Source organism: Lissotriton vulgaris, chromosome 12 (assembly GCF_964263255.1).
Source record: "Lissotriton vulgaris chromosome 12, aLisVul1.2, whole genome shotgun sequence".
Classification (NCBI taxonomy): domain Eukaryota; kingdom Metazoa; phylum Chordata; class Amphibia; order Caudata; family Salamandridae; genus Lissotriton; species Lissotriton vulgaris.
Window position 1 is genome coordinate 287,617,273 of NC_141700.1, and position 26,483 is coordinate 287,643,755.

Sequence of the window (26,483 nt, forward strand, 5' to 3'; positions counted from 1 at the left end):
TTCCCAGCAGTGCTCCCACCTAGACCCTTACTAAAGCCAGTCGCAAAAATGTAGAAGAACCACAATCAGATCTCAAAAAACGAGGCCTAGTAGAAAACTGGTGACAAAACGTACTTTGAAAGTAAAAGTAGGCCCAAATACCCCCTTACCCCACCCTGGATTGTATTCAAACCACTTGCAAGCAAGCAAAAGTATCCATACCCAGCATCGCTCCAAGACTCGCAAACCCCCCCGCCCAAACACATGCAATACAAATACTGCTAACCCTAACGAGCCCTAAGTTAAGAATAGTGGCAAAGGCTTTCTTTAACAATGCCAAATTCCCCCTTTCCCTCCATGGATTTTCATCAAATCACTTGCAACCAAAATTACACATTCCCACGAGTGCTCTAAGACCGCAGAACTCAGTTGCAAAAATCTAGAACACCCCGAAACACATGCAATCCTGCTGCTAGGGCTAACCCTAACGAACCCTAAGTTACAAAAAGTGCCAAAAGGCTTTTCCTTATGGATTTTGTCCAAACCACTTCTATCCGGTATTAGACCTTCCCAGCAATGCCCCAAGACCCGCCAACCCACCCACAAAAAAGCACAACACCCCCAAACAGCCAAAAAGGAAAATCTCATACTTAAACAATATTTATCGGCCTTCGGTCCAAACGCGCTGTGCAGCTAGGTCATAACTCCAGTTTTCCACCACGGATTTCCTGAAAAGCAAATGCAATCCAAATTAGACTGTCCCAGCAGTACTCCCAGACCCCAAAACTCACCCAAAGAGCACGTCCAAGGCAAGCAAGTCAGCAAAAACGCAAAAAAAATGTTGCCTCTGATTTGGTCCAAACCACTTTTATCCGGTATTAGAGCTTCCCAGCAATGGCCCCAGAGCCGTCAACCTAGGTGAAAACTAGTAGAAGACCCCCAAACAGCCAAAAAGCAAAAGTACAAAAATGGGGACTTAGTCATTTTCTTGGCAATTTCCAAAATCACTCTGCGCGCGCTCTGCAGCTAGGCCCTAACTCCCCTCTGCCACCATTGATTTGCTTTAAACCTCTTGCAATCTAAAGTATCCATAGCCAGCAGTGCTCCCAGACCCCGAAACCCACCCACAAACACCAGGAAGCCCCCAAACAGGCCCCCGAAAACGCTACATTGAGCATAATGTCAAATAGCAAAAAAAATTCTGTATGGATTTTGTCCAAACCACTTCTATCCGGTATTAGACCTTCCCAGCAATGCCCCAAGACCCGCCAACCCACCCGCAAAAAAGCACAACACCCCCAAACAGCCAAAAAGGAAAATCTCATACTTACAATATTTATCGGCCTTCGGTCCAAACGCGCTGTGCAGCTAGGTCATAACTCCCGTTTTCCACCACGGATTTCCTGAAAAGCAAATGCAATCAAAATTAGACTGTCCCAGCAGTGCTCCCAGACCCCAAAACTCACCCACAAACACCGGAACCCCCCCAAAGAGCACCTCAAAGGCAAGCAAGTCAGCAAAAACGCAAAAAAAAATTCGCCTCCGATTTGGTCCAAACCACTTTTATCCGGTATTAGAGCTTCCCAGCAATGGCCCCAGAGCCGTCACCTCACCCGCAAAGAAGTAGAACACCCCCACAAGTGCAGAGTCTTTCTTCATTGGGCGTAATCCAACCCTCTGCTTTGAGGGAAATATGAGTCTGGAGGAGAAGGATAGAGGAGCATGTTCTTGTGAACTTGTGAACCTGAGGAATGCAGACTGCGGCACCTTCAAATCAATAAGCAAACAAGTGAAGACAGTTCTGCTGATGGGCTTGTTTTTGTGATTAGGTGATTAAAGTTTGAATTATATTAACTGTGCACAACAAAGAAAGACAGACACACAGAAATAAAAGTGAATAAGGACGAAAAAGAAAGTTATTGATTCATTGTCTCATTTTCAGGGATCGGTGATGGGGAATAAGAATAAGGCTTCGTCATCATACTCTGCGAATTCAGGCAGGGTGAGGTCAGTGTCACCTAACAGAGAAGAAATTCCCTCATCTACGTTGCTGTCCACCTCATCTTCATCCGGCATGCTTTCGCGTACTTTGTAATCTGGTGGTATGAGGTGCTGATTCATCTTGATCATTGTTAACCTCTCCACATTTTTGGGCGAGAGGCGGCTCCGTTTGGAAGTTACAATGCCACCAGCAGCACTGAAAACACGTTCAGAAGACACGCTTGTGAGTGGGCAAGACAAGTAGTTTATCGCCAGGTTGGAGAGCTGTGCCCACAATTCTTTTTTCCCATGCCAATACGCCAATGGGTCAGCATTAACATAGACCTCTGTTGAGTCATTCAGATAGTCCTGCACCATCGACTCAAGGTCCTCCAAGTTTACTTCACTTTGCTTACTTTTTGCTGTGACCTTTTGAGAACCAAACCGAAGCCGAGTTAGCCAATCCTCTTCTGCATCCAACGTTACTGTTGTGTCTAGTGCAGATGATCCGGTTGCCGGTGTCTTTAACGGCTGAGAGGTCACTTGTGCCACAGCCACAGGTTCAGAAGTGGATTCTTTTGACTTGGGATGGCCTGCTGATGCTGATGTACTGCCTTTTCCTTCAATTTGCTGCCGTTCTCTTTCAAACCTCTTAGCTGAGAAGGCTAGCCAACGTTTGTACTTTGTAACATCTTGATCACCAAAAGGAAAGAATGCTTGGCCTGCCAGCGCCTTTTTGTAGCGTGGATCCCGAAAGTAGCACAAATGTAATGCTGTTCTGAGTGGATCATTTTAAGACGTTCATCACCAAGTAGGCGCTCTAATAATTTCTCCGCCAAAAGAAAAGCGTCTTTCTTTTTTTCATCTTTTTGAAACATAGAAGACACCGCCTTCAGTTGGTGCTCCAGCATGCGCAACAATGGGATAGCTATTCCCAAATTACAGTCCTCCTTGCTGACTGCACGCGTGAAGACCTTAAAAGGACGAAGCATGTCTGTCAGGCTTTTAACAAGGTTCCATTGCGCCGCATCTAGCCTCAGGTCCTTCTGAGCTGTACCCACTGTTAAGAAATAGTGATTGAGTACCGTATACTGCTCATACAGACGCTCAAGCATGTAGAAGGTTGAGTTCCAACGTGTTGCCACCTCCTGGATGAGTCCTTTCACTGGCATTCGACGTTCATGTAGCAGGCTCCTCAGATGCTTCCGGGCCTTAAAAGAATGACTGAAATGGTTGCACATTCTTCGGCAGGTGCCCACTAACTTGCACGCTGGATTGTCTTCATCACTCAAGAATTTTTTAACAACCAGGTTTATACATTGCGCCAAACACGGCACTCTGAAATACACCCAGCTCCATGGCCTTAACTACATTGGCGCCATTATCCGTGGAAACATAACCAATCTTGCGTTTTTTTGGGGACAGCCAGTGAAAGACCTTTGTGTTAAACTCATTCAAAATGTTTTCTGCTGTGTGACGTTTCTCCAAGCCAAACATGGCTATTGTTGCATGTTTCCGAGCAGCTTTAAAAACTTGGTCCGGGTCAACACCTGCGTTTAGCTTTGCTTTAACCCCTGAAAAAGAGACCCAGTGTGCAGTGATGCACATGTAATCAGCGCCTGCGCCACTGGTCCACATGTCTCTGTTGTCAGATGTATAGTGTGAACAGCACTCTTCTCCAAAGCTGCCCCAATCACCTTCCGCACATCTTCATGTAGTGCTGGAACTGCAACTCTGGCAAAATAGAACCGGCTAGGAACCTTCCATTTAGGGCAGAGAGCTGCCACTAATTCTAGAAAACCAACCCCTTCTACAAAAGAAAAAGGGAGAAGGTCCAGAGCTAGCATTTTAGCCAGCTTAGTGTTATACAGACGCGTCAGTGGGTGGTTGCGTTCATATGGCGCGTCTGAAAAAAACATGTTTCTACTGTTGCCCTAGACCAAGCATTTACGGGATGATGATGATGATGATTTCTTTGACCCAGTTACGCTCGCTGATTAACTTTTTCGCATTGGTGTCTCACTCTCTCCCACACTCTTAGTGTGGCTCACATGGGGTGTGCTGCTGACTCGTCATCATCAGATGAAACATCAACGTTTTCTTGACTTTCAATTCGGGCTTCCTTGATCTCTTTTAGGTGCGCAAACCATTGGACAGCGTGCTGTCTCCTAAGATGACCTCTCTGGCCTCCGGTACCATAGTTGGTACCAAACTTACCACGACTAACTGCATGCTTACAAATGCTACAAATGGCGAAGTTTTCCTTTTTTGGGCACACACTAAAGAAGTCCCAAACTGGGGACTTGAATTGTCTGTGGGGGGCCGGAGGAGGCGGCGATACTGGTGGTGGTGGTCATGCTGCTAATGCCAGATGAAGTGGAGGATGTGGATTGCCGAACTTTAGTACGTTGTGCACTTTCACCACCACTAATTGAGGTTGAGGTGGATGGCGGTCCCTTCTGGCGAGGAAGAAATATGGAAGCGGTACGTGTTGGTGTACTAGTTAACTCCAATGATTGTGGTGTTTCCACTGCCTCCTCGTCAACAACATCATCATCATGCTCAGCAGCTTCTCGGGCTAGGGTCAAAATGTCTGTTTGCTGCATGCCCGCTGGGGCTGCAGTGACCTTTATGATGACTGGGTCGTCGTTGTGAGAGTATTCATCAGCAGCAGTATCCGCCACTTCTTGTTGAGCCTCATCACACTCCATAAGTATGAGACTTTGGACGAGCTTCCTTTTACGCTTAACTACCTTTGTCAGTTCATGGTGTGCCTCACTCTCAGACGGCAGTGGTACTGGTTCCCAATTTTGATCCGTATCATCAGAAGGAGGTGTGCTTGAAGAAGATATAGACACCACCCTTGATCTCTTCCTTGCTAGGGGTGTGGAAGACAATGAATGATCATCAGGAGGAGTGGCTTCCTCAAATGATACCTCGCCTTGATTGTCGATTTCCTGATGTGCCCCTACTTCGGGAGGAACAACTATTGTGGGCACTTGTGACCCTCCATGCACCTCTGCTTGCACATCTCCTTGTGCTGCCTCTCCTTCCACTTGTACTTGCACATGTGGTTGTTGTTGGGACTGTGGTTGTTCAACACTCGTCAGATGAGTTACAACAACCTGTGTTGATTGAGGGACATTGCTGCTACTTTCTTGCGATGAGCCAACATCACTGGTCGATGGTGATTGAACAACTAGACTAAGTGCCTCTGCAGCACTCAAGGGCTTGGACTTAAGTTGGCGTGGTGGTGGTGGTGGTGGCACTGAGCCCAATGGAGCGGGGGTGCTGCTCCCAGCTTGGTCCCCAGCAGATCCCGCTGCTGCTGCAAGCGTACTTTTTTTTTACTCCCAAAAAATGTGGCGGGCGGCACACCAGTCTCCTTGGTAACTTGCTTATTCTGCTCCTTACTGGCAACTTTCTTGCTAGAGGAGCTACGGGGAACTTTTTTTGGGGCCATCTTCTTCAGAGCAGGTCAGAACAGCAGGCCGCAGTTGCACGAGTTGCAGAGTTGTCTGTGGCCAGACGTGACGTCGCGTGACGTTATGCTGCACACACACACCGCTGCAGGACTTCTTCCTAGCACTGGTGGTTCTCTTGAGTCTTGTGCACCTAAAAGCAATGGAAGACATAGGAACATCAGTTCAGTTATACACCCTAAAAAATCGAAAATCACAGAAAAATCAGCACAATCCCAAGCCCTCCATGATGTTTAAATTCAAGACACCCCACAGAAAGACTAGGCCCATGCACCACTCACTACCCCTGGGCATAAAGGTTGAAAGCTAGGCAAAATGGTAGCAGACCTAAGAACACTGCCTGCATTCAAAATGGCCCCCTGCCTCCAAGCACACGGCCAGGGCCTGCCTGTACCAGCACTCAAAATGGCCCCCACCCACATGGCCTGTCCCCATGAACACCCCAAAAAATCAAAAACACAGAAAAATCAGCACAATCCCATGCCGTCCATGCCCTCCATGATGTTTAAATTCAAGACACCCCACAGAAAGACTAGGCCCATGCACCACTCACTACCCCTGGTGAAAAGGCCACAACAACAGCCCAAAAAAACGAAAATCACAGAAAAATCAGCACAATCCCAAGCCCTCCATGATGTTTAAAATCAAGACACCCCACAGAAAGACTAGGCCCATGCACCACTCACTACCCCTGGTGAAAAGGCCACAACAACATCCCAAAAAAACAAAAATCACAGAAGAATCAGCACAATCCCAAGCCATCCAGGCCCTCCATGATGTTTTTATTAAAGAGACCCCACAGAAAGACTCAGTCCACCCACCACTGAGTACCCCTGGGCAAAAGGCCCCAACAACAGCCCAAAAATCGAAAATTCCAAAATTCTAGTTGCAGCAACTGTAATGCCCCAAACAAACTTACTTGTGAAATTTCTAATCCAAAAGTGATCCAAAGAAAGTCAAAAAGGCCTCAAATACAAATATCCAGCAGCATCCACAAAAAGTAATCCTTCCAGGTGAAGAATCTGAATGAAAGTGATCAACACATGAAGAAAGCACTGGGAGGAGCCTGCTGGACAGGAACAGGAAGTTGGAGACTGTGGGGCACTTCCTTCCTCCCCTCCCCTCCAAATATGGACTCCTTGCAAAAAAAAGAGCAGGCAAATGTCAACCTGAGGAGTTATTCTGATAAAAATCATCATTTCCAGAAGGTTTATGCTGCTTGCTGGTGGATTTCTTGTGCAGAATTGCAAATTTTGTATTTTCGCAAGTGCGAGATTGTTGCTGCCAGCCGCATCTACGTGTTCGCAATTGCGAACTCCTGCGATACGTGATCACGGCGTACTCGCGTTGACAAACTCTCGCTGTGCAAGGTGGCAAGCCGCGATGACGTAATCGCCGTCGGCAAACTCCCGCGGTATCCCGCAGCAAGATCCAAAATGGCGCAGCACTCGCAAAATATCGAGAAAAACAACTCGGCAAACGCTGAATGATGGTAAGTGAACGCCGCACGCCGCAAAATTGTATCACCAAGAAAAAAAACATCCGCTGCGTGCGAATTTGCGGATTTTGCGGGAAATTCGCGAGTCTTGCGGATTGCAAATTTACCGAAAATCCGCAAAATCCGCGAGCGGAACGGATTTTCCGCCCATGCTTAGTTTCTAGTGACCTCTGAGCTAGCTGGCATTCACAAATTAAGTCTAACATATTCAATAGAGACCTAGTCGACTTCAGTCCTTCGTCTGAATTATCGTTTATGTTATTCCAATGCGCAGAGCCTATTGGGAATATAGGAACTACACTACACTTCTGTATGATTGGTGGGCCTCTTCTCTATATCATTCATGGGCGATACAGAAGGCCTTAAAGTGAATTATTTGCTGCATCAGCAGCCTGTGCAGGTATGCCAAAGCTGGCTATCCTATTGACGTTTAGGAATTTTAAATAGAATCCTCGCTGCAGCCTCTGGACTATTTGAAGTCTTGATAACATATGTTGTACTCCCTATGTAAAGGGCATTATCATAGTCTAACCTAGAGCAAATTAAACCTTTCAAAAATACTCTTCTAGTAGAAGGTAGTAACCAGTGTAGTACTTTTCTAACTTCTGTTAGAATGCTGAAGTAGGACCCTGCCAATACCTGGGCCTGCATGTTCATGGTAAGTTTGTTGTCCATCCATAAGCCAAGAATTTTCACTGCTTGAACGGGGATCTGAGAGTCCCCTTGATACTCTGGCCAAATGAGACCAGTTATGTTATGTTATGTTATGTTATGTTATGTTATGTTATGTTATGTTATGTTATGTTATGTTATGTTATGTTATGTTACTGACATTTGTATAGTGCAACAGCTGCCCCAGCAAAGGGACGTTCTGGCACTGTCAGCAAAGCAACACCACGGAGGGAAGGCAGAGACTATACAATAGGAAATAGGTATGTTTTTATGGCCTTCCAGAAATCCAAATAGTTAGTATGGCTTCGAATGTGAGTGGGCAGTGAATTCCAAATAAGGGCTGCCCTGCTGCGGAAGGAACAGCATCCTGGCCGCACTTTCCGGAACATTGGGACCCTCACTAGGGGCTGGCTAAGTGAACAAAGCTGGCGTGTGGGAACGTAGGGAATAACTAGGTTGGCCAGAATACTAGGAGTGTTGAATTTCAGGGCTTTAAAAGTGAAACAAAGGGCCTTAAATTCAATTCTCCTGGCCACCAGCAGCAATGTAGCTAGTGGAGTGTGGCTGACACCAGGCCGGACCTGCGCAAGCCAATCAGCAATCTGGCTAATGCGTTCTGTACCCGTTGTAGCATAGCAACCTCAGATTTATTTTCCCCTAAATACAGAGAACAGGCATAATCCAATCTGGACATTATAGCTGACTGAATGATAGTCTGGCGCGTCGGAGGGTCAAAAAACCCCAGTAGGGGTCTAAGCCCACGTAAAAGCCCAAAGCAAGTCCCTGCTATCTTTTTAGTTTGCACTTGATAGCTGAGCGAGGAGTCCAACCATACCCCCAGGTTTTTGATGGCTTGCTTAGGAGGGGGGCACTACCCAGGCTTTCTGGCCACCAAAGTTCACTCCATAGTCCATGGTCCTTTCCCAACAACAACACCTCTGATTTACCGTTCAGCTGGAGACAGTTGGCAGTCATCCACTAAGCGACCAATGCCAGATCGCCCCAAAATTTCAGGGCATCGCTCTTGGTGTCGCTTGGGAGTGCCACCACCAGCTGAGTGTCGTCGGCGTAGGAGACCATGGTCAGTCCCCTGTTTCTAGCCACCACGGCCAGCGGTTGGACATAGAGATTGAATAAAAGGGGACTGAGGGAGGAACCTTGTGGAACACCTTGTTTAATAGGGTGAATGCCTGAGACAAAAGGGGGAACAGTAACCATAAATGACCTCTCACTGAGGAACGAAGTAAAAAAATTCAAGGCCGAGCCGACAATCCCCGCCTCCTCCAGACGTTGTAGCAGAATGTCATGAGACACTGTGTCAAACACGGAGCTGAGATTCAGAAGGATCAGCGCCGATGTTTGCCCAGTGTCCAGAGCACACCAGAGATGTTCTGTCACAGCCAAGAGAGCAGACTTCGTGCTGTGACCAGGTCGAAAACCATTCTGGGAGGAGTCCAACGTGCCGTTTTCGGCCAGGAAGTCTGAGAGGAGTGAGTTGACATGCGCCTCCGTGATCTTGGCTGCCCACGGGAGTTGTGAAATGGGGTGATAGTTTTCGGGCTTGGCCGAATCCAACAGAGGTTTTTTAAGTAAAGCTTGCACCTTGGCATTTTTCCACGCCTTGGGCACGATAGCGGTGGAAAGCAACATATTAATTACCTGCTTCAAGGAGGGCATAATCGTTCAACTTGCTGGGTTATTTGCGACCACCAGAACCTCTGTCTTCTCCTTATTCAGTTTCAGACTGCTAGCAGACATCCACTGAGATACTTCTTTTAAACATTGAGACACTTGAGCCGATGTGTGAACCGCATCAGGGTATGGGCTATAATGATTTGTGCATCATCCGCACACAACACAAGATCTAGGCAGTCATCATGAACAATCTCTGCTAGGGGAAGCACATCAAGATTAACCCCTTGGCAGCTGGGGTAATTCCCCCATGGTGCAGGGGTGTGGGGTCCAGGGCCCAGCTATGCTCAGGACAAGCTCAGCTCATCATAGCTTCCGTAGCATCTACACATAAGCCTTCCCCCTCCCGCCCTCTGCCTCTACCAAACAAGTGATCAGCGCCAAGAAACCGTCCGGTGAATGCCGCGCTTTATAAATAATTTTTACATTACATTTTACATTACATTACATTACATTACATTACATTACATTACATCATGACTCACAGTGGAGCTGTGCTCATGAGGAGCTGAGCTCAACACAGACCCGCCCACTCATTAATTCTCTCGCACAGGCGGGGAATTAGCCGCACGTGGGCGGACCGCAGCCGTTATGACGAGCCTCGCTTGTCATGAGCAGAGCTCCACTGTGACTCATGACGAGCTGAGCTCGTCATGAGCATGGAAGGGGTTAAAAAGTGTGAGGCTTAAAGAGGACATCTGAGGAACCCCACCTGTAAGCCATTCTATACCATACCCACAAAATCCAACTTCCTTCATCCTCAGTATGAGGGTAGGATGAGAGACAGTGTTGAAAGCTGCGCTCAGGTCTATCATGATCATAGCAGCAGAGCCACCTTGATCCAAGTTTACCACAGTTCCTTGGTCGGCACTAACAAAGCAGTCTCTGTACATACCTGAAGACTGTTTGTATAAGTTGAACAATATCATCTGCTTCCAGAAAGTCAGACAAGTCTTTATTACCATGTTTTTCCACTATTTTACTCATCAGGAGAAGTGAAATAGATCTATATTTCTGTCAATAATGGGTTGGCTGTTGTTTTTTTTAGGAGTGGTTTTACTATTGTCTGAATCCAGGGTACAGGGATCGTACCACTCACTAGGGAGTGATTAAGGACCTTGATCAGTAGGGGCAGAAGAATGCTGCTGCCTTTTTCAGAAGCACATTAAAAGGTGCTGGATCATGTGGGGAGCCAGACTTAATCAAGTTTAGAATTGACTGCATGGTTTCTATTTTAAGTGTAGGGAACACTGCTAGCGTATGGCTATTTCATGGCCTTGTCAGGGGAGATTAATATGACGTAGTCGTTGTAGGAAGGAGATAAAGGATTTTGTTGACTTTGTTCTGAAAAAAAATTTGCAAACATATTACAAAGTTCTTCTGATGATGGGGCTTGTAGAGCTAGGAGGAGCTTGCACAAGATAATTAACAATCTTAAACATTTCCTTGAGGGAGTTTGGTGCCTTCTCTATTTTATCCTTGAAGTAAGTCATTCTGGGCTGTCTTATAGCACGTTTGCAGTCATTTAAGGCTATTCTCTATCCCATTTTGCAGGGATAGTTAAATACTATTCTCCATTCCTTTACCATTATTTTTGCTCCTCTTTTCAGTTTTGTTAGCTCTGGGGTATACTATGGAGCCATTCATTTTGTCTGATTACGTCTGCAAGGTCTGTATGTGTCAAGCAAGTTCAGAGAATAATTCATCCATCTCTCTAGAGTATTGTGCCTTTTGGAAATATCAACCTTCCAGATGGGTGCAGACTCTGTAAGTGAGCTCACCCACTCACTGCTATCTAACTTGGACCTGGGACCCCTAAGCCTTTAAAGGGGGGACCGGCTTAGATGTTCGTTTAGGGATTTTGATCCCTAGTCTGACCTCAGTGTGGGATAGTATCCTAAGTAGTCAGATTGGGGATATTAGTAAACACGGGGTCCAGAAGGTGACAGCAGTTATGTGTGGGTCCATTAATGATTTGCCTTAGCTGCAATGCATCTAAGTTTTGGATCAACCGTTTAGCGCTTTTGCCACCAGTTGCCCCTAATATAGTGAAATTTGCTTTGTGAAGGCAACATTCTGCCACTATGTCTGATAATGCTTGAACAAACTGGGATGCTGCCTCTGGAGGCCTGAACATCACACTGTTCAAGAAGGTAAAAGTGGGTGAGAGTTCTAGTGAAAATTGGAGACCTCACAGCCCATAATATTGATACGTGTGAAAGTCTCCATCAATTCTTCTTTGAAAAATATAACTACCCCACACTGTCTTTTATCTTCCCTATTAGAGTTTTCTATGGAGTAGCCCAGTGGAAGGGCCCCAACTATATCTTGGGTGCCCCACCTTTCAGCCAGGTTTCTATCAAAAACATGATATCTGGCCTTTTGTCATCTAGAAAAATGAATTAGTCTGTGCTATGTTGTGAGAAGTTGGTCTGGTATATGATGTCCACTAATTAAAGTGGGCACCTTGCACCAGTCCAAACAACCCTTGTGGTGATGTAAGAGGTCTAAGATTACATTAGAAAGCTATCCAAGTGGTAGCTGTGGAGAGCAGCCTAAAGGCTTAGTCTTGAAGGAATGTTAAGCAGCTTGTTTTACCAGGATTCAACCTTATTTTATTGGTTAAATCAATGGAAAACCACACAGTAGTTATACAAATATGCACTTATTATTATAACACACCTTAAATACCTCAGACAGAGTCAGAACATAACCATAGCCTCTTGGAAGAGACCAATGGGACTGGGCCTAAGCAACAAGACAACATCAGCTGCACAGGAAAACATGTAGAGCCCTCCTTGAGTGAAGTACTAAGCTCTATCAAGAACTTTCACAAAGATGTCAAAATGGTAATTCGGAGGAACCACGCTGCCATACAAAAACTTCAAGGAGCAATTAAAAAAGTGGGTCACACCTGCTTAGAAATCTCAGACCGAATGGCTTCGGTAGAACTACGTACTGAGAATCTAGAGAAAGACGTTGCTGATCTTCAAACTCAAGAAAAAGAACAGAAGGTAATTATGAAAGATCTAATAATAAAGGTTGAAGATCAAGAAAACAGAGCCAGACGAAATAACCTGCGTTTTCTCGAAATTCCTGCAGGCGCGGAGGGAAACCACCGAAGGGGATTCATGATTACCCTCCGTAAAGCAGCATTTCCGGAACTACATTCTTGGGAAATGGACAGAGAGGTACAGCGCGTACACCGTTTCCCCTTCGCTCTTCCAAAACGTTCACCCCTCCACCACAATACCCAAGGGCAATACTGGTACACTTCGGGAACTTTCTCTTGCGCGAAGCTATCTTCGATCTTACCAGGCCCACCCACAAGAGGGTAGCACAAAGGTTTCTTGTTCTTTGCTCGACCAGACTATTCCCATGCCACTGTGGAACGTAGATGGAGCCTGAGACAACTATTTACCCCCTTCGAGAAAATTGGTGCAACTGTCTCTACAAAACCCGGGTCGACTAAAAATGATCTTTAATGGAACAACACAAAGCTTTACAAGCAGAATTCAGGCACAGGCTAATTTGAAAGAAATCTCAGACTCAGGAAAACGTAAAACTGAAAAACATTAAAACATAGTCAGAGTAATTGGACATTTGAGAGAGTTTTACTCTTAAATGAAGAATATTGTCAATGTATAAATAAATGGATACCGGAGTTTCTTGAGGATAACATGGGTAGCGCACCTATCAAATAATCTGGGATACCCTAAAGGCAGGAATAAGGGGTGAGACCCTAAGATTCTCACTTAGTCTTAATCGCAAGGCAAAACAAAAAATGAATATATTACAGGGAAAGCTGGTAGAAGCAGAGCAAGATCTTATAAGGGCAGTACAAGAGGAGTGGAACATCGAAGAGAAATTGGGAATAGTAGCCATCGCAAGAAACTAATTAGCAGATATAATCACAAAAAAGGCAGTCGATAAAGCTACTGTGAATAGGGAAATCCTATATGAACTCAGTGAACGAGTGGGTCATCATCAGGCAGTACACGTGAGACAACAAAATATGGCAAACACAATCAAAGAAATCAACAATCCCAAAAAAGGACTCATACAAGACCCCGTAGAGATAAGAGCAGCATTTCAAGATTATTACCAGGATCTATACAAGGAAACAAATAAAAATCAAAATAAGATCAAAGAGTATATAGAACATTCTATGATACCGCAACTTTTAGAGGAAGATCAAGAAAGTTTAGCTATAAATCTGCAATGGGGGGAACATTTGTAATCAATAATAGCTTAGCCACTGGAAAAGCAGCCGGGTGAAATGGGATACCAGCTGAATTTTATGCTAAATTCCATAAACCTCTGAAGGGAATCATAACAACACTAATAACGCATATATTCTTGGGCGGACAGCCAATAGGTTCATGGGCTAGTGCAAAAATCATAGTTTTTCCCAAAAAGAAAAAAAAAACGGTAGAGCTTGGATCCTACCGCCCGATCACTTTAATAAATTGTGATTCCAAAATCTATTCAAAGCTATTGGCAACCAGATTGGCGCAACATATACACAAAATTGTCTTGCCCCGCGAGCATGGGTTCATTACAGGATGAACCGTCCACCACGGACCATGTTCAGAGGGTTATCACGCTCTTTGATATAACGGAAGTGGCAGGAGACCCTATGACATTGACACTACTAAACGCTGAAAAGGCCTTCGATAGGGTCTCCTGGCAGTACCTATGGACCGCTATGTCGGAGAGTGGGATCGGTGAACGATTTATTAGAGCCACCCGCGTGCTATATATAAACCCCGAAGCGGTGGTTATGATAAATGAGGAGACGTCTGGGAAAGTCAGAGTAACCAGAGGGACAAGAGAGGGATGCCCTTGCTCCCCCTTATTATTTGCAATCTTTATTAACTCTTTTATTCTTAGATTAGAGTCCAATCTAACAATTACTCCGATCAAAACCGTAAATGGCGATACTAAGACCTTAGCCTATGCGGACGACATAGCTGTAGTTACAGGAGATCCCAGGGAAGCAGTGAAAGCCATGGAAGAAGAAGCAAGACAATTTTGGGGAGATTTCAGGATACAAGCTAAACCAGGGCAAAACCTAGTTAGTTGTCAATAGTAAGGTCATTTATCAAGAAAAACGGATAGTTGAAAATGCCACATACCTAGGAGTTAATATAACCTTCGACCTAGATAACCTGGTCGGAATTAACTTGGAACCACTTATAAAACAAACTGAAAAAACCTCTGTAGGATAGATATTCTGCACTTGACTCTAGTGGGCCGTTGCAATGCCATAAAAATGTTATATTTTCCCAGATTTTTATAGGACCATATGTTTAGACTTTGCACCACAAATACTTAAGGACATAGAATATTTATTCTCTAGGTTTATATGGAGCTATAAAAGGCCACGAAGAGCACTTAGATGCATTACACTTCCTAAAGATAGAGGTGGCCTTGCACTACCCAACCTCAAAGTTTACTGGTGGGCCACAATACTAAAGTACTGCAATGTAATGCTTAGCCCAAATAGAGCCACCGAGCTAGAGGGGGTGATCTCAACATCACAGGAACTTATCTTAGGCAACGAAGATAGTGAACATCTTTGGCGATTAACATATCATTGTTATTTTAAAAAGGTAGGGTTTAAAACTCTCAAGGGTGTATATTCGGCATGGAATAACGTACGAAAGCTCCTGGGTATCGGGAGATTCTCCTATTATACTACTCTATCAGAGACTTTCAACGATACATGCATGAAAAGGTGGCAAAGGGCAGGGATTACCCGGTGTGGCAATTTCTACTCAAACACAGGATTTAAGTCATTCTAGGAACTAAAGAGGGAATTTGGGCTAGACCAAAGAGACTTCTTTAAGTTTCTACAAATCAGAGACTTCTTATTGAAAAAGGGGGAGGCCCATCCAAATAAAAAAAAAATCAGACAATTGAGATAATCAGCCAAAACATGACTGTTAAGATTGGAGTCATTTATGATAACCTGACGTCTGTACTACCGGATGATATGGAAAAATTCAAGGCAAAATGGCAAGACAAACTGGATGTGGCGGAGGGGACAAGTCAGAGATCCTTCGAAGCTTCCCAATCATGGCTTATGTCGGCTAATCTACAAATCCAATATTACAAAACCTATTTCCAGCTATATTATACCCCAAATAAAATTGCTGAATGGGGCACAGGCAGAGGCACAGAATGCCCGCGCTGTCGGCAGCGTAAGGCAGACATTGTACACATATTTACTACATGTGATACTTTGGGTATAGTCCATAGGGAAATATCTACCTTTCTGTCAGAAATCTTTAAATCAAAAATTGAAATTACAACGGCAGAATGAATATTAGGGCTAGATGGAGATATTCGACCCAAAGAAATGCAAGGGCTAATATTTATGTCCTCAGCAGTCTTTAGAATATGCTTGGCTGCAGCTTGGCTAGATCCCAATCCTCCCACCTACCGACAATGGTGGACGAGATTCCTGGCCACATATAACCTAGAAATGGTTATATATCGTAGGAAGGGTAAAAGGAAACAACTGATGGGGCTGGAAATCTGGGACCCCATCACACGTTGGATTCAGAATCTTGCCTCATCATTCAACTATGTCAAATTTGGTGAACATATATAGGAAATGTACAATATTTGTGTTAAAGTGTTCTAACAAAAATATCATATCACTAACCATGTACAAACTTTTATGAGCTTATGCCTGGGGAGGAAGGGGGGATGGGGGGGAGACTATTTTATTGGGATTATAGGTAAAACATGGTTTAAAATATTTCAATAAAGACTTGTTTAAAAAAAAAGTAGCACTAATACACAGTGGGCTCCAGGGTGAGACCAAACCATATACTAAAATAATGCTATAAGAGCCACAACTCGAGTCAAGACAGTGTCGAGGGGTGTAAAATTGCTGGGGTCCAAGAAACCACACAAGCTGAGTAAGGATGGACCCCATAGAGGACTGCTGCAGTGTAAGAACACAACCGCGTGCTACGTGCAATTTAATGGGAGAGCCTTATTACAGTTTGTTGCAGTTTCAAAGTTTAAGGACCCTTCCCAGTTGATTACAAAGAAACCCTTTAGGACATAGAAGGTTGTAGAGCCACCCCACCAAGGGTACCAAAGTACTAGAGTTAACTATCACAGGGAAGCCAGGTGCATGGGGCTGAAGTGGCGTCTGAAACAGTCGTCGTTCTCAATGGAAGTCTTCAAAGAGATGCCACTGCTGGAAAGAAGAAGAGTGTCCAGTGGAACCCACAGTGTCTGAAAGCAGAGGGGATAGAGGCCGTGTCACTCAGGAGTAACAGGGGGCCCTGTAGACGAATGCCCACCGATGGCTGGTGCTTCAGGTGTGAAGATAGAGACATTGACTCTGCAGCCACGGAGACCAGGAGACATCGAGGATGACCAGGAGCGGATACAAGTTGTCCCATGAAGGATGTCGAGGGCTGAGGGGTTGGTGTCTGCCACGAGCACCAACAAGCCTTGGCAGCAGCAACCCACAAAGAAGGTTGAGTACGGTTACGGTCTGGCCCAGCAAGGACCAGGAGACTCACCACAACAAGGGGAGTCAAGGCACACCTGGATCAACCAGGAGAGGCCAAGAAAAACAGTGCTGTCCCTCAAATGGACCAACATGCCGAAGGGACAGGAGTCGCAAGGGGACCTCTAGCATTTTCATGAAGTCACAGCTTGCAGGGCACAGAATGCGAGGGGGGCAAAGTTCTTTGTGCAAAATGTTTGCAGAAGTTGGGGCTGTCGCAAAGCCCAATGCACTTAGTTGGGGAACACCAACAAGCATATGCACTTGCAAGAGTGTGCGGTGCACAGGGGTTCGGGTTATGCAGTCTCCACGACGGATACGGGCCTCAGACTTGGTGAGAGGGCAGCTCGACTTCAAGAAACATAGGAACCCACCTCCTGTGTTACTGGAGTCTTCAGAGTCTGCAGGAGCTCAGGATCAGCAAACCAGTCAGCTGCGTTATGGTCCCTGCAAATGCAGGGGATTGACTCCTTCACCAATTGACATAAATATTTTTTGACAGAGCACAACCGAAAAAGTTTGCTACCACAATGGTTAAAATAGACCAAATATGCGTGGCATCATATAAAGCACGACTCAAGCATTGTCCAAAAACACGAAGAGTCTTTATTTTCAAATCTTGATCAAAGTTGATTCATCACAGTTGACACGTAGGTATACATAGAATCACAGCTGACACGTGTTTTGTCTTGAGACAACTTTTTCAAGGCTAAAAACACACGGTGTAAGCGTTTCCAGGTTCCTTAACGCTTCACAAATGGTTGGGAGGAAACTTATATGTATTGAGCCAAGTTAGACCATTTTAGAATTGTATTAGACCAGATCTGTTCCAGATATGATAATCAGAGCAAACAAAACAGGTCGAGTCCTGAAGATACCGAATCACGTAGTCTGTAGTGATAGGACGGTCACATATATTCAAGAGTATCTGTAGTGGTTAATTCAGAGTGCCGCTAGCCTTCGTGAACTTAAACAGGTATGGTGCACCGTCCTATTAGATTTTAGAATTCTAAAACATTGCATATATTTGAATTCAACAGCAGTAACATCAATGCGGAAGAGGCCACCTGATAATGGCACACGAAGTAGTACCCACAGGGATTCTCTAGCCTGTGAGGGACCCAACTTTCAAAACGCCACGCTAAAATGTGAAAGGACACAGGACCGCCGACATGAAAATGCAGGAAAAGCGGCGCAGGCAGTTAAGTGCAGCGTGCACGCACCACCTAGCTTAGTGGTGGTGGTGCGGTGTGGTGCGCGGTCGGCATATCGTTTATCATGTGTGTCCCAAGACTGTCAATCTGGTAGCGCACAAAAGCGCAACCAATGACGGTCCTGGACATCATTTTGGCCAGCCCCCGTGTGCTGTGCTGCTAAAATGCAGCAGCGCAGTCAGTGACGCAGTACGCACGCACCACGTGCTCTCTCAGTCTCTTCAGTGGAGTCGGGACTTGGGAGTGCAGGGCGATTTTTTGGCTTGCAGACAGTAGTTGCAGTCTACAAGGGAGGTGAGTGAAATTAGCGGTCCCTTCCCTTGTTCCCTATGGGTTGAACATTGATTTGTTTCGACGTTTCTTCCTTATTGCCTCCCCCTTTATTCCTGCTGCAATTGCTCCTATTACTGATGGTGAATGTAAGGGGCATGAGGTGGAATGAAGACTTGCATCCTTGGTGTTAAGCATGCGACATAACATAATGACATTCGATAGCCCTGCCCACGTGCGTCTGAGCATCAACACAACTTTGGGCCCCAGCGTTTATTTTTATTATTTTTTACAAATTAAGCACTGCCTATGTTTATTTTTTGAATGTCCATACAGTCCATAGATAATTACAGAAAATCTGAAATCTTTCTGCATGTATACAGCCTGAAACACAACTTTTTTAGACAGTATCTTAAGTTAAACTATTTGCAAATTGCAACATGTTTTTTCAAACAATAATAAAAGTCATATTGGTGTGTTAATTTTCAGCACTACATATTCCACATGTATTCACATATCTATAACCATACTCTCTGACATAAAAAGCCAGCGACCAAGGATGTGAGCTTTTTTTGGGAAGGGGTAGTGGTGTGACCTTTTATAAGGAATAAAATGCCATCTGAAGTACATTAAAAATATATTGCAATTCACCTTGAAGTGTCACTTTTCTTCTCTTCAGCCTCGTTCCTCTCACTGAACTCCTTTGTAAGATAGAGTAACCTTAATGTGTACATCAGAGGGTACTTTATTCTGTATATAGGCGCCTCACTTTATTCTGTATATAGGTGCCTCTTGAACTCGTGAATATTTATGTGGCTCCATGTGATTGGACAGAAAATGGCCACGAACTTTGGCGCACGAGTGTAGCGTAGTTGACATACATACCCAGCTGCCATATCCTCACCTGGCATCGAAAGGAGGCCGAGGCGTGTTGACAGAGTGTGGCTCTCGGGACTTTGGCGCATTCCATTACGCGCTTTTTGACCTGAGGGTGAGAGCCGGGGGAAAATATATTTCCTTATCGTCACACCTAGTAAACACATTAGCGCCACTTTACCGTGTTTGCCAGTAAAACCCCTACTTTTGTTTTCTAGTCTCTCTTTGAACAACATTGTTTTTCCCTAAGTGGGAAAGTGCACTATTCCTGGAGGTACTTAAATACCTGCTTGATGGGTGAATTGGAAAACAAAATGTGTACAGCGGTTGTGTGTTCACGAATATGGTCTTTTTAAACCATACTGCTGCTTACGTTTATAAGGATATTAGCAATGAGCCTTGAGACGGGTCCCTTCTGGGCCCTGTAGTCATGGCCTTTACTTTTCAGTAAATAATGAGTGTAAAAAGATAAAGGTAACCATGTTGTTCCTGCTTACATTTCACATGCTTTACTTAATCTTGCATTCCCTATGAGTGTTTGCTTTTTCTAGGCTGTTAATTTTTTTTAAGCAGCAAATTGCTCTTGTCTAGTGCGTAATTTAAATTGAGCCACATCCAGGTGTTTATGGCGATCAGTGAAGTGCAAGTTTCTCTTAGTGGGGCAGTATGATGTTCAGTGGGGGAGAGGATGTGGCACTATGGTCAGAGGTGCTGAATTTTTTACGCATGCTAACAGTCTCTGCAAAGATTTGTCCTTATTAGTACCAGTGGAACATACAAATGCAGCAGTGAGAAAGGTGACCAGTCAACCTTTGCAAAGGGCCGTCCACTTCACAGCAGCACAAGTCACATTTTTTAGTAACGTTTGATCTGTTTGAGCTATAAACAATTTATTAGTTAAACTCATCAGATTATGCAGCAGATGATGTATTATGTGGCAAATATGCATGCTGGGAGTTGTAGTTTCACAATGGGCAAGCAAAGTATGTCTGTTTGTAATGCACTCTTGTATATGGCTAGAAATACAATTGTTAAATGTGGAACATTATGATTTTTTGGACTATTAAACCATATATACATTGTGGGAGTGATGCCATTTTATAGGACCACATTCGAGAGGCCAGTGGGGTGGGAATGGCGACAGGTGAACTAGGCCCTAAAGGCTGGCCTGACAGATCAGTGCATTGTTTTTTTTTTACTGTTTGTGGGCCGATTTTATTTGCTAGTGGGCTGTGCCAATACTTGTCCTTGGTTTTTTGGCTATTTGTGGACTGATTTTATTGCCTGGTGGGCTGGTTTTTATTGTTAATTTCTCTGATACTACTACAAACATTGCTGCACGAACAAATAGAGTCTCCCATACCTTGCCAAACACCTCCTATACAACATGTCTTTACATTACAAGTTTAAAACTTAATTTGCAAATGTGGCTCTGAAGAAATTAGCCTTAAAATCAGTAGAGCTGGGCGAGGGGGGTTCCCTTGGAAAAATGGCCAAGTTGCTTGGGGTTTATTAGCTCACAATACATAGGCACAAAACTCGACAAGTGACGTTCCGGTCCATTTAATTAAAAAACCCAGATATCACTTTTAAAATTACAGATCTCACATGTGGGGGTCTCGTGGTGGTCTGCCGCTTGGAACACCCACAGAGGTATCAAAATGTTGACTGGGGGCCTGCAGTGAGAAGCGATGTATTCCTATTTTGTAAAGGCAAATGTTTCAGTGTGCTCTATTGTCCATCCAAGTTGTGATTGCGGAATCAATAGCTTTTATGATTAGTAACAAAAATTGTGACTTTATTGGGTGTTATATGAAATTCGTGGATTGTGGGTCCACCAAAGTGTAACAGAAAATCACATGCACCCTGGAGTTAGGTACCTTTGTGGTTTTAAAAATTTTCAGCTACAGATTGGTATGTCCATTTAGTTAGCAATTAGCTGAGCAAATCAATTATTATATTTTATGATAATCAAGGTTCACATGTAGCAAGAAAGTTATTCATACACACGTTTAATATCGGCATATCATTATTTGATGGCTGTTTAACAGGAAAGAATAAAGTGTGCCTTGTTGAGTTTTGATAAGCACTCGGCCACTGAAAGACAAACTATTCAGGGCTGGGAAAGTATGTCGAAAAGGACCAATCTCACTTATCTCATACCTGTGCTCTTTTATGACTTTAAAGAAGATTAGTCACATGAAAGCCAAAGATCAGAGCACAATAAGCTTGCAAAATAGAAAATGAGGGCCCACGAAAATATCACGCAGAAAGGTTGCAACGCACTTCCAATTTCTTTCAATGTGATTATGAGATTTGTCATAAACTGAGGTTCGCTCCAAAGTTCTCCATTTAATTTTCTAACTTCAGAGGTGGGTGCAACTGATAAGTGTTTTGAATACTACCTATGGGGTTGTCTAGTTTGAACAATGGTGCATTCTTGCAGTAAATATTTACATTGGTTTCTTTCTTTTGCTGTAGAACTCATTTTACATTTATTCTGCAGGGTCAAGCTTTTTAACATGAGGAAAAATGGCAAGCCGTGACCGCGACAATGGACGGAAACATGCCTCTGGTGCATTCAAGAGGAAAAGGAAGTGGGAACAGATGGAAGAAGATAAAAGTCAGCGGGAAGCTGACTAAACTGTTTATAGTCACCCCTAAGGCAGGCCTACTGAGCCCTAAAGGCAGGAAGTATGATCTTCAAAAGATAGACACATGTTTTATTAAATTTACATGTCCTGACAGTAAACCTGACAATACCTGACAGTAAAAAAAACTGCATTTTTGTGTTTATTGTGGAAAGTCTAGTAACCCCATTTGCGAGTATGGAGTTGCACCCTGACAAATCAGCAGTTCTAACTACCAAATGGGACTAGTAAACATTGTACTTCAAGGTATCAAACAAATGGTAACATTAAGCCCAACTTGCTGCTCAAGTCGAATGTGATGTAAAAAACATTGACACTGGCATAGCATCCTTGAGCATCTTCAGCATCTTCTATCCCTTGCATAAGGAAACTCCATTGACTTCTATGGTGGTTCGCTCGTAGGACATGGAATTGGACAGGGGCCTGTTCAAACCAACACGTAACTGTTCACCTGGACCTGATTGGACATTGAGACTGGCTCCCTGTCGAAGTTGGTTCCCACAAGAGTGCCCATATAGATGTTTTCAAGTCACTTGTCGCTAATCCTAAACTGCAAATACATTACAACACTTTATTACATTGAGTGAAAACCTGTGATTTATTGCTCCTTCGAAAGATCATATCTTTGAAACCAACCGGTGGATTTTTAGCGATGAGGTGTCTATTTTAAGATAAACCAACAAACCTATTTTTATGAATTGGTGTCAGATTTTTTGTGTTGCATTTCATTCTTATTCAACTGTTTTGGGACTTTTTAATGCTTCACACTTGATCCTTTGATAAAGCCTGACTGCTCTAAGCCACAGCTATCCAGCACGGAGGCAAGATTTTAGAAAGGAACCTGAAGGTGACCTGATACGAGATTGTGTTTTTATTAGACAGTGATGTTACACAACCACACCATATAGTAAACCACTTTCCTCACACTGACCAATTGTAACATACTACCTAGATATGGATTCTCTTATGCTACAATGCAAAGTATACTTCAGCCAATTACCCGCATTTGTGAAAGCAAAATATTCAACAGCATCACTCACCATCTTTTGAACTGGTTCCAGGATCTCCTCCTCCGTCTTCTTCCTCATACAGTTCACTATTGCAGCGGTGTCTAAGGTTTCACAGCCAGTCGCGTTCGCTATCATCTGCACGTGTTCATAAAATAAAAAATAAAAAATATGTTTTTTCTCATTTAGCAATAAGGTAATGAGCAGTGTACAAATTAAACCATAAAATATATATGCCACATTAAAATCAAAGTTTATTCCATACTTAGTTTACCCGTTGTCTCTAGAGATTCTGAATCTTAGACAATTCCTAAAATAATGATGTTAGTCAATAATGTTTGAATGAACAGTATTATCTGAGAGCACAGACATTTAAATGTTTTGGACGCGATGGTGGAGATGAAGCATTTACTATTTCAGTTTTCGTTCACTCATATAAAGCTTAGCATCAAAGTGCTGAAATGTTATATTCCCTTGTTAATACTAAGTAAAAACAAATACTTGCTGCATAAACCTAGGAAATATCAGATACTAACTGAGCGATCCCAACCATAATTATTAACAGTGACCCTAAAGTTTGCAAGAGTCCTGCAGCTGGTACCTTAGCCAACCAGTAACATAATACTAGTAAATAGACTGGGAATGCATTTTGGAGCTTTGAACTTTTCCCAATTGTGGGATAAATGGTGCAATGTTGATCAGGGACTTGACTTAGCTTCCTCATTCCTCGGACACGCAGTCTGACCCTTATTGTTGTGATACTCTTTTATATCCATTTAGGACCACTTCATCGCCAACAGAGACCTTGACTATGAGCAACACTCATCAGAAACCACCCATCTACTTATAAAAATAGTAGCCACCCAGAGTCAACTTGACTCACCTGAATAATAGATATGTGAGTGCCAGAGAAACCGGATGTTGTTGAGTTCGTAGTAACTGAAGTTGTCAACGCCATACTAGTACTCTCTTCACTCTGACATAAAAAGTACACAGCTACTCTGTTCAGACTGTGACACGGCTTTTAAATTCTGTTGAATAGGGCTAGTTTGGAGACCACAGACCACAGTCTGTGACGTCTGACTAAAGAGAGGTAAGCGTCTTGCTATAACTATAAATAAAGCACGTGCATCGGGGCCACACACCGCCACCCCTTATTCCTCAATCAATGTCCCCTCAACTTCCCAACCAAAGTTATTAATAGGAACATTATTGGCACGCTGCTTCCTCCCAGTCCCACAAACATTATATTTCAAGGTCCTCCTCAAGGGGCATGGAGCGTGTTGGGGATGTAGACCCTCTGAAGTCAAGCCAGACAAGTGTGCCGCAGTGGCTGCAGTCAGTAGCATAACTGAAGGGAGCCCTCCATCTGCAGAATGTGTAGTGGGCCACTGAGTCCCCCTGATCTCACAAATATATATTGGCATTGGTCAGAGTACGGCCCTTCTGAAGGATGTGTGGACCACTGAAAGTTCCCAATTCCCTCCACCCCCCTCCCTTCAGCCGCCCGGGCCGTGTTAGGCCCTGACTGCACTTTCCGTACCTTTCACGTGCCTTACGTTGGAACTCTGTGCCCACAGAAATGCTTCACTTATTCTGAAAACCACAAGCTTTCATCTTTCTCAATTGCAACCAACCCTAATTTCAGCCAAAGGTCTGTGCTCCAAGGTGTCATGTTTGCAGAATATGCGACAGGTACATCAGTCAAAGAAGCAAACCTGTCTTTCGAAGACATTTGGCTTTTAACCATCGCCTTCAGCTAATTGAATTCAGTTAATTGAAAAAAAGAAAAGAACATGACTGTGATCTTGTGTAATGTAACTGGTGCTCATCTAAAGCGCTCCAATACTGTCGGGTCGGATTTGTGCGGTATAAAAAAGTGTAAAAAAAATAATAATCTGCCAAAAACCTCTGCAATAAGATCCGCTTAAATGTCCACAGGTCTAAGCACTTCTCAAAAAAATAGAAAATGTAAGTACCTGCGCACAAGTTAATATTTAGGCAAACTGGCATTACGCACAAGTCTAAAAGATACTGTTACTTTTAGTGGTCATAATTTCCACAAATAGAGAAGGGGAACTTGTAGAACTAGGAATACAGAGAAAAAGTGTCGTCTTTCTCATTTTACGGCGCATTTTTACCCAAGAGAAATGTGTATCTATAGTGATCATAATGATAATATTTAGATGCCATATTGCAGGGGGTAGAGTAATAACTGGACAATCTCAGGATGGGTTCTATGTTACTGGTGCACCTGAGAGAGCGCAATTTGAATGAAAAGTATATCTGTACCATATTTACAAGCCTATAACGCAAACGTAGAACTTGTAACGTGAAGTTAGCCGATGTAACATGAGCAATAGGAAATGTATTTGTATTTACTCTAGAATATGCATAAGAATTGGAAGGCCCGTATACATAGTGGGCTAATATAGAAATGTATAGAAATGCTTAAGAACAGTAGAACGTGCTGAATAGAATGTACGTATGTAATTATTAAGCAGAGAAAGCGGCGAAATGTAAAGTGAAGAAATGTGCAGACTATATAGCACTGTGTAAGAACGAGAATATAACGTTGTGTTTTATGTAACATGGATTCAGTTATAATCAATAGTTTGCTAATTCGATTATATATATATATGTGTGTTAAAAGTTATACCGTGTAGAAGAGTTTGTAGGAATGTTAGAATAGTGTGGTCATGTGTGATTTTAACCTAACTGACCAAGGGTTCGCAAGAGTGTAGTCCGCTGCATGTAATTTAGTGGGCTCACAGGAATAGGGGATAGCTTTGATCTGAACGTGCGAGCCAAGAGTCAAAGGTCTTGTTAAATTTAAAGTGACAATGCTGGACGAAGTTTATGGCCTAAGTGAGATAAGAGACGCTTGGAATTTGGGGTCTTGTTTAGAAGTGACCGTTCACAGGACCAAAAGAGGTTATAATCACAACGGTAATAAATAGAGCTCTGTTGAGGTGATAGACTTTGCTCCGAAAGTGTCAACTGGAATGTCATGAAGTCACCAGCAAGAAGACGAAGATGGCGCCTAAGAAGCAAGGTCAACTTAACGGACGACGCGAAGAGATGAAGCTATGGGAAAACCCAGAAATGAGATCACGTGAAATGTATACGTGGTGGGCGTCAAAGGGGCGTTCCACCCATACTGTGATTTTGTATTTAGGGACAGCACCCTGGGGAGGAGAAGTCAGAGCGAGAGGAGAGAGCAGTAGGCCGAGGACCCTTAGAGAGCGGATGGGTAGGCAGAAAGGGTACTGCTTCTCAATATAGGTTACCATCAGAGGCTAAGAGAGTTTGAACTTCTTTGGAAGTCAAACTGCTGACACCTATTTAGGTAAGGAACTTGCGAAGTAGGGATGTCACCTAGCATAGAGTAGGGACAGATTTAACTTGTTTATTCTCTTTTTGTAGATGACGCAACAGATCCACTTTGTGTCTATGCTTTTCAATTTGCTGATTCTGGAATTGATTTTAATCGTTTTCTTTTGTAGACTTAGGTTCTTTAGGGAATTTATGTTCCTTTTAGTTCCTGTATACTTGTTGAATCTTATCCTGAGAGGATTGTATATGCAATTGATTCTGATTTTATATTAAACTTTTTAAACTTTAT

The 26,483-nt window shown here is 43.6% G+C and overlaps 1 protein-coding gene across 5 annotated transcripts in view; it reads right to left on the bottom strand.

The window, feature by feature from the left end:
• LOC147673982 (fatty acyl-CoA hydrolase precursor, medium chain-like) overlaps positions 1-26,483 on the bottom strand; it is a 408,709-nt gene that overhangs the window by 171,806 nt on the left and 210,420 nt on the right. For all 5 annotated transcript variants that reach the window (XM_086945063.1, XM_086945066.1, XM_086945065.1 and 2 more), the window contains exon 8: positions 22,892-22,996. In XM_086945063.1, the coding sequence (XP_086801189.1) occupies positions 22,892-22,996 (105 nt within the window). The remainder of the gene's footprint in view (positions 1-22,891; positions 22,997-26,483) is intronic.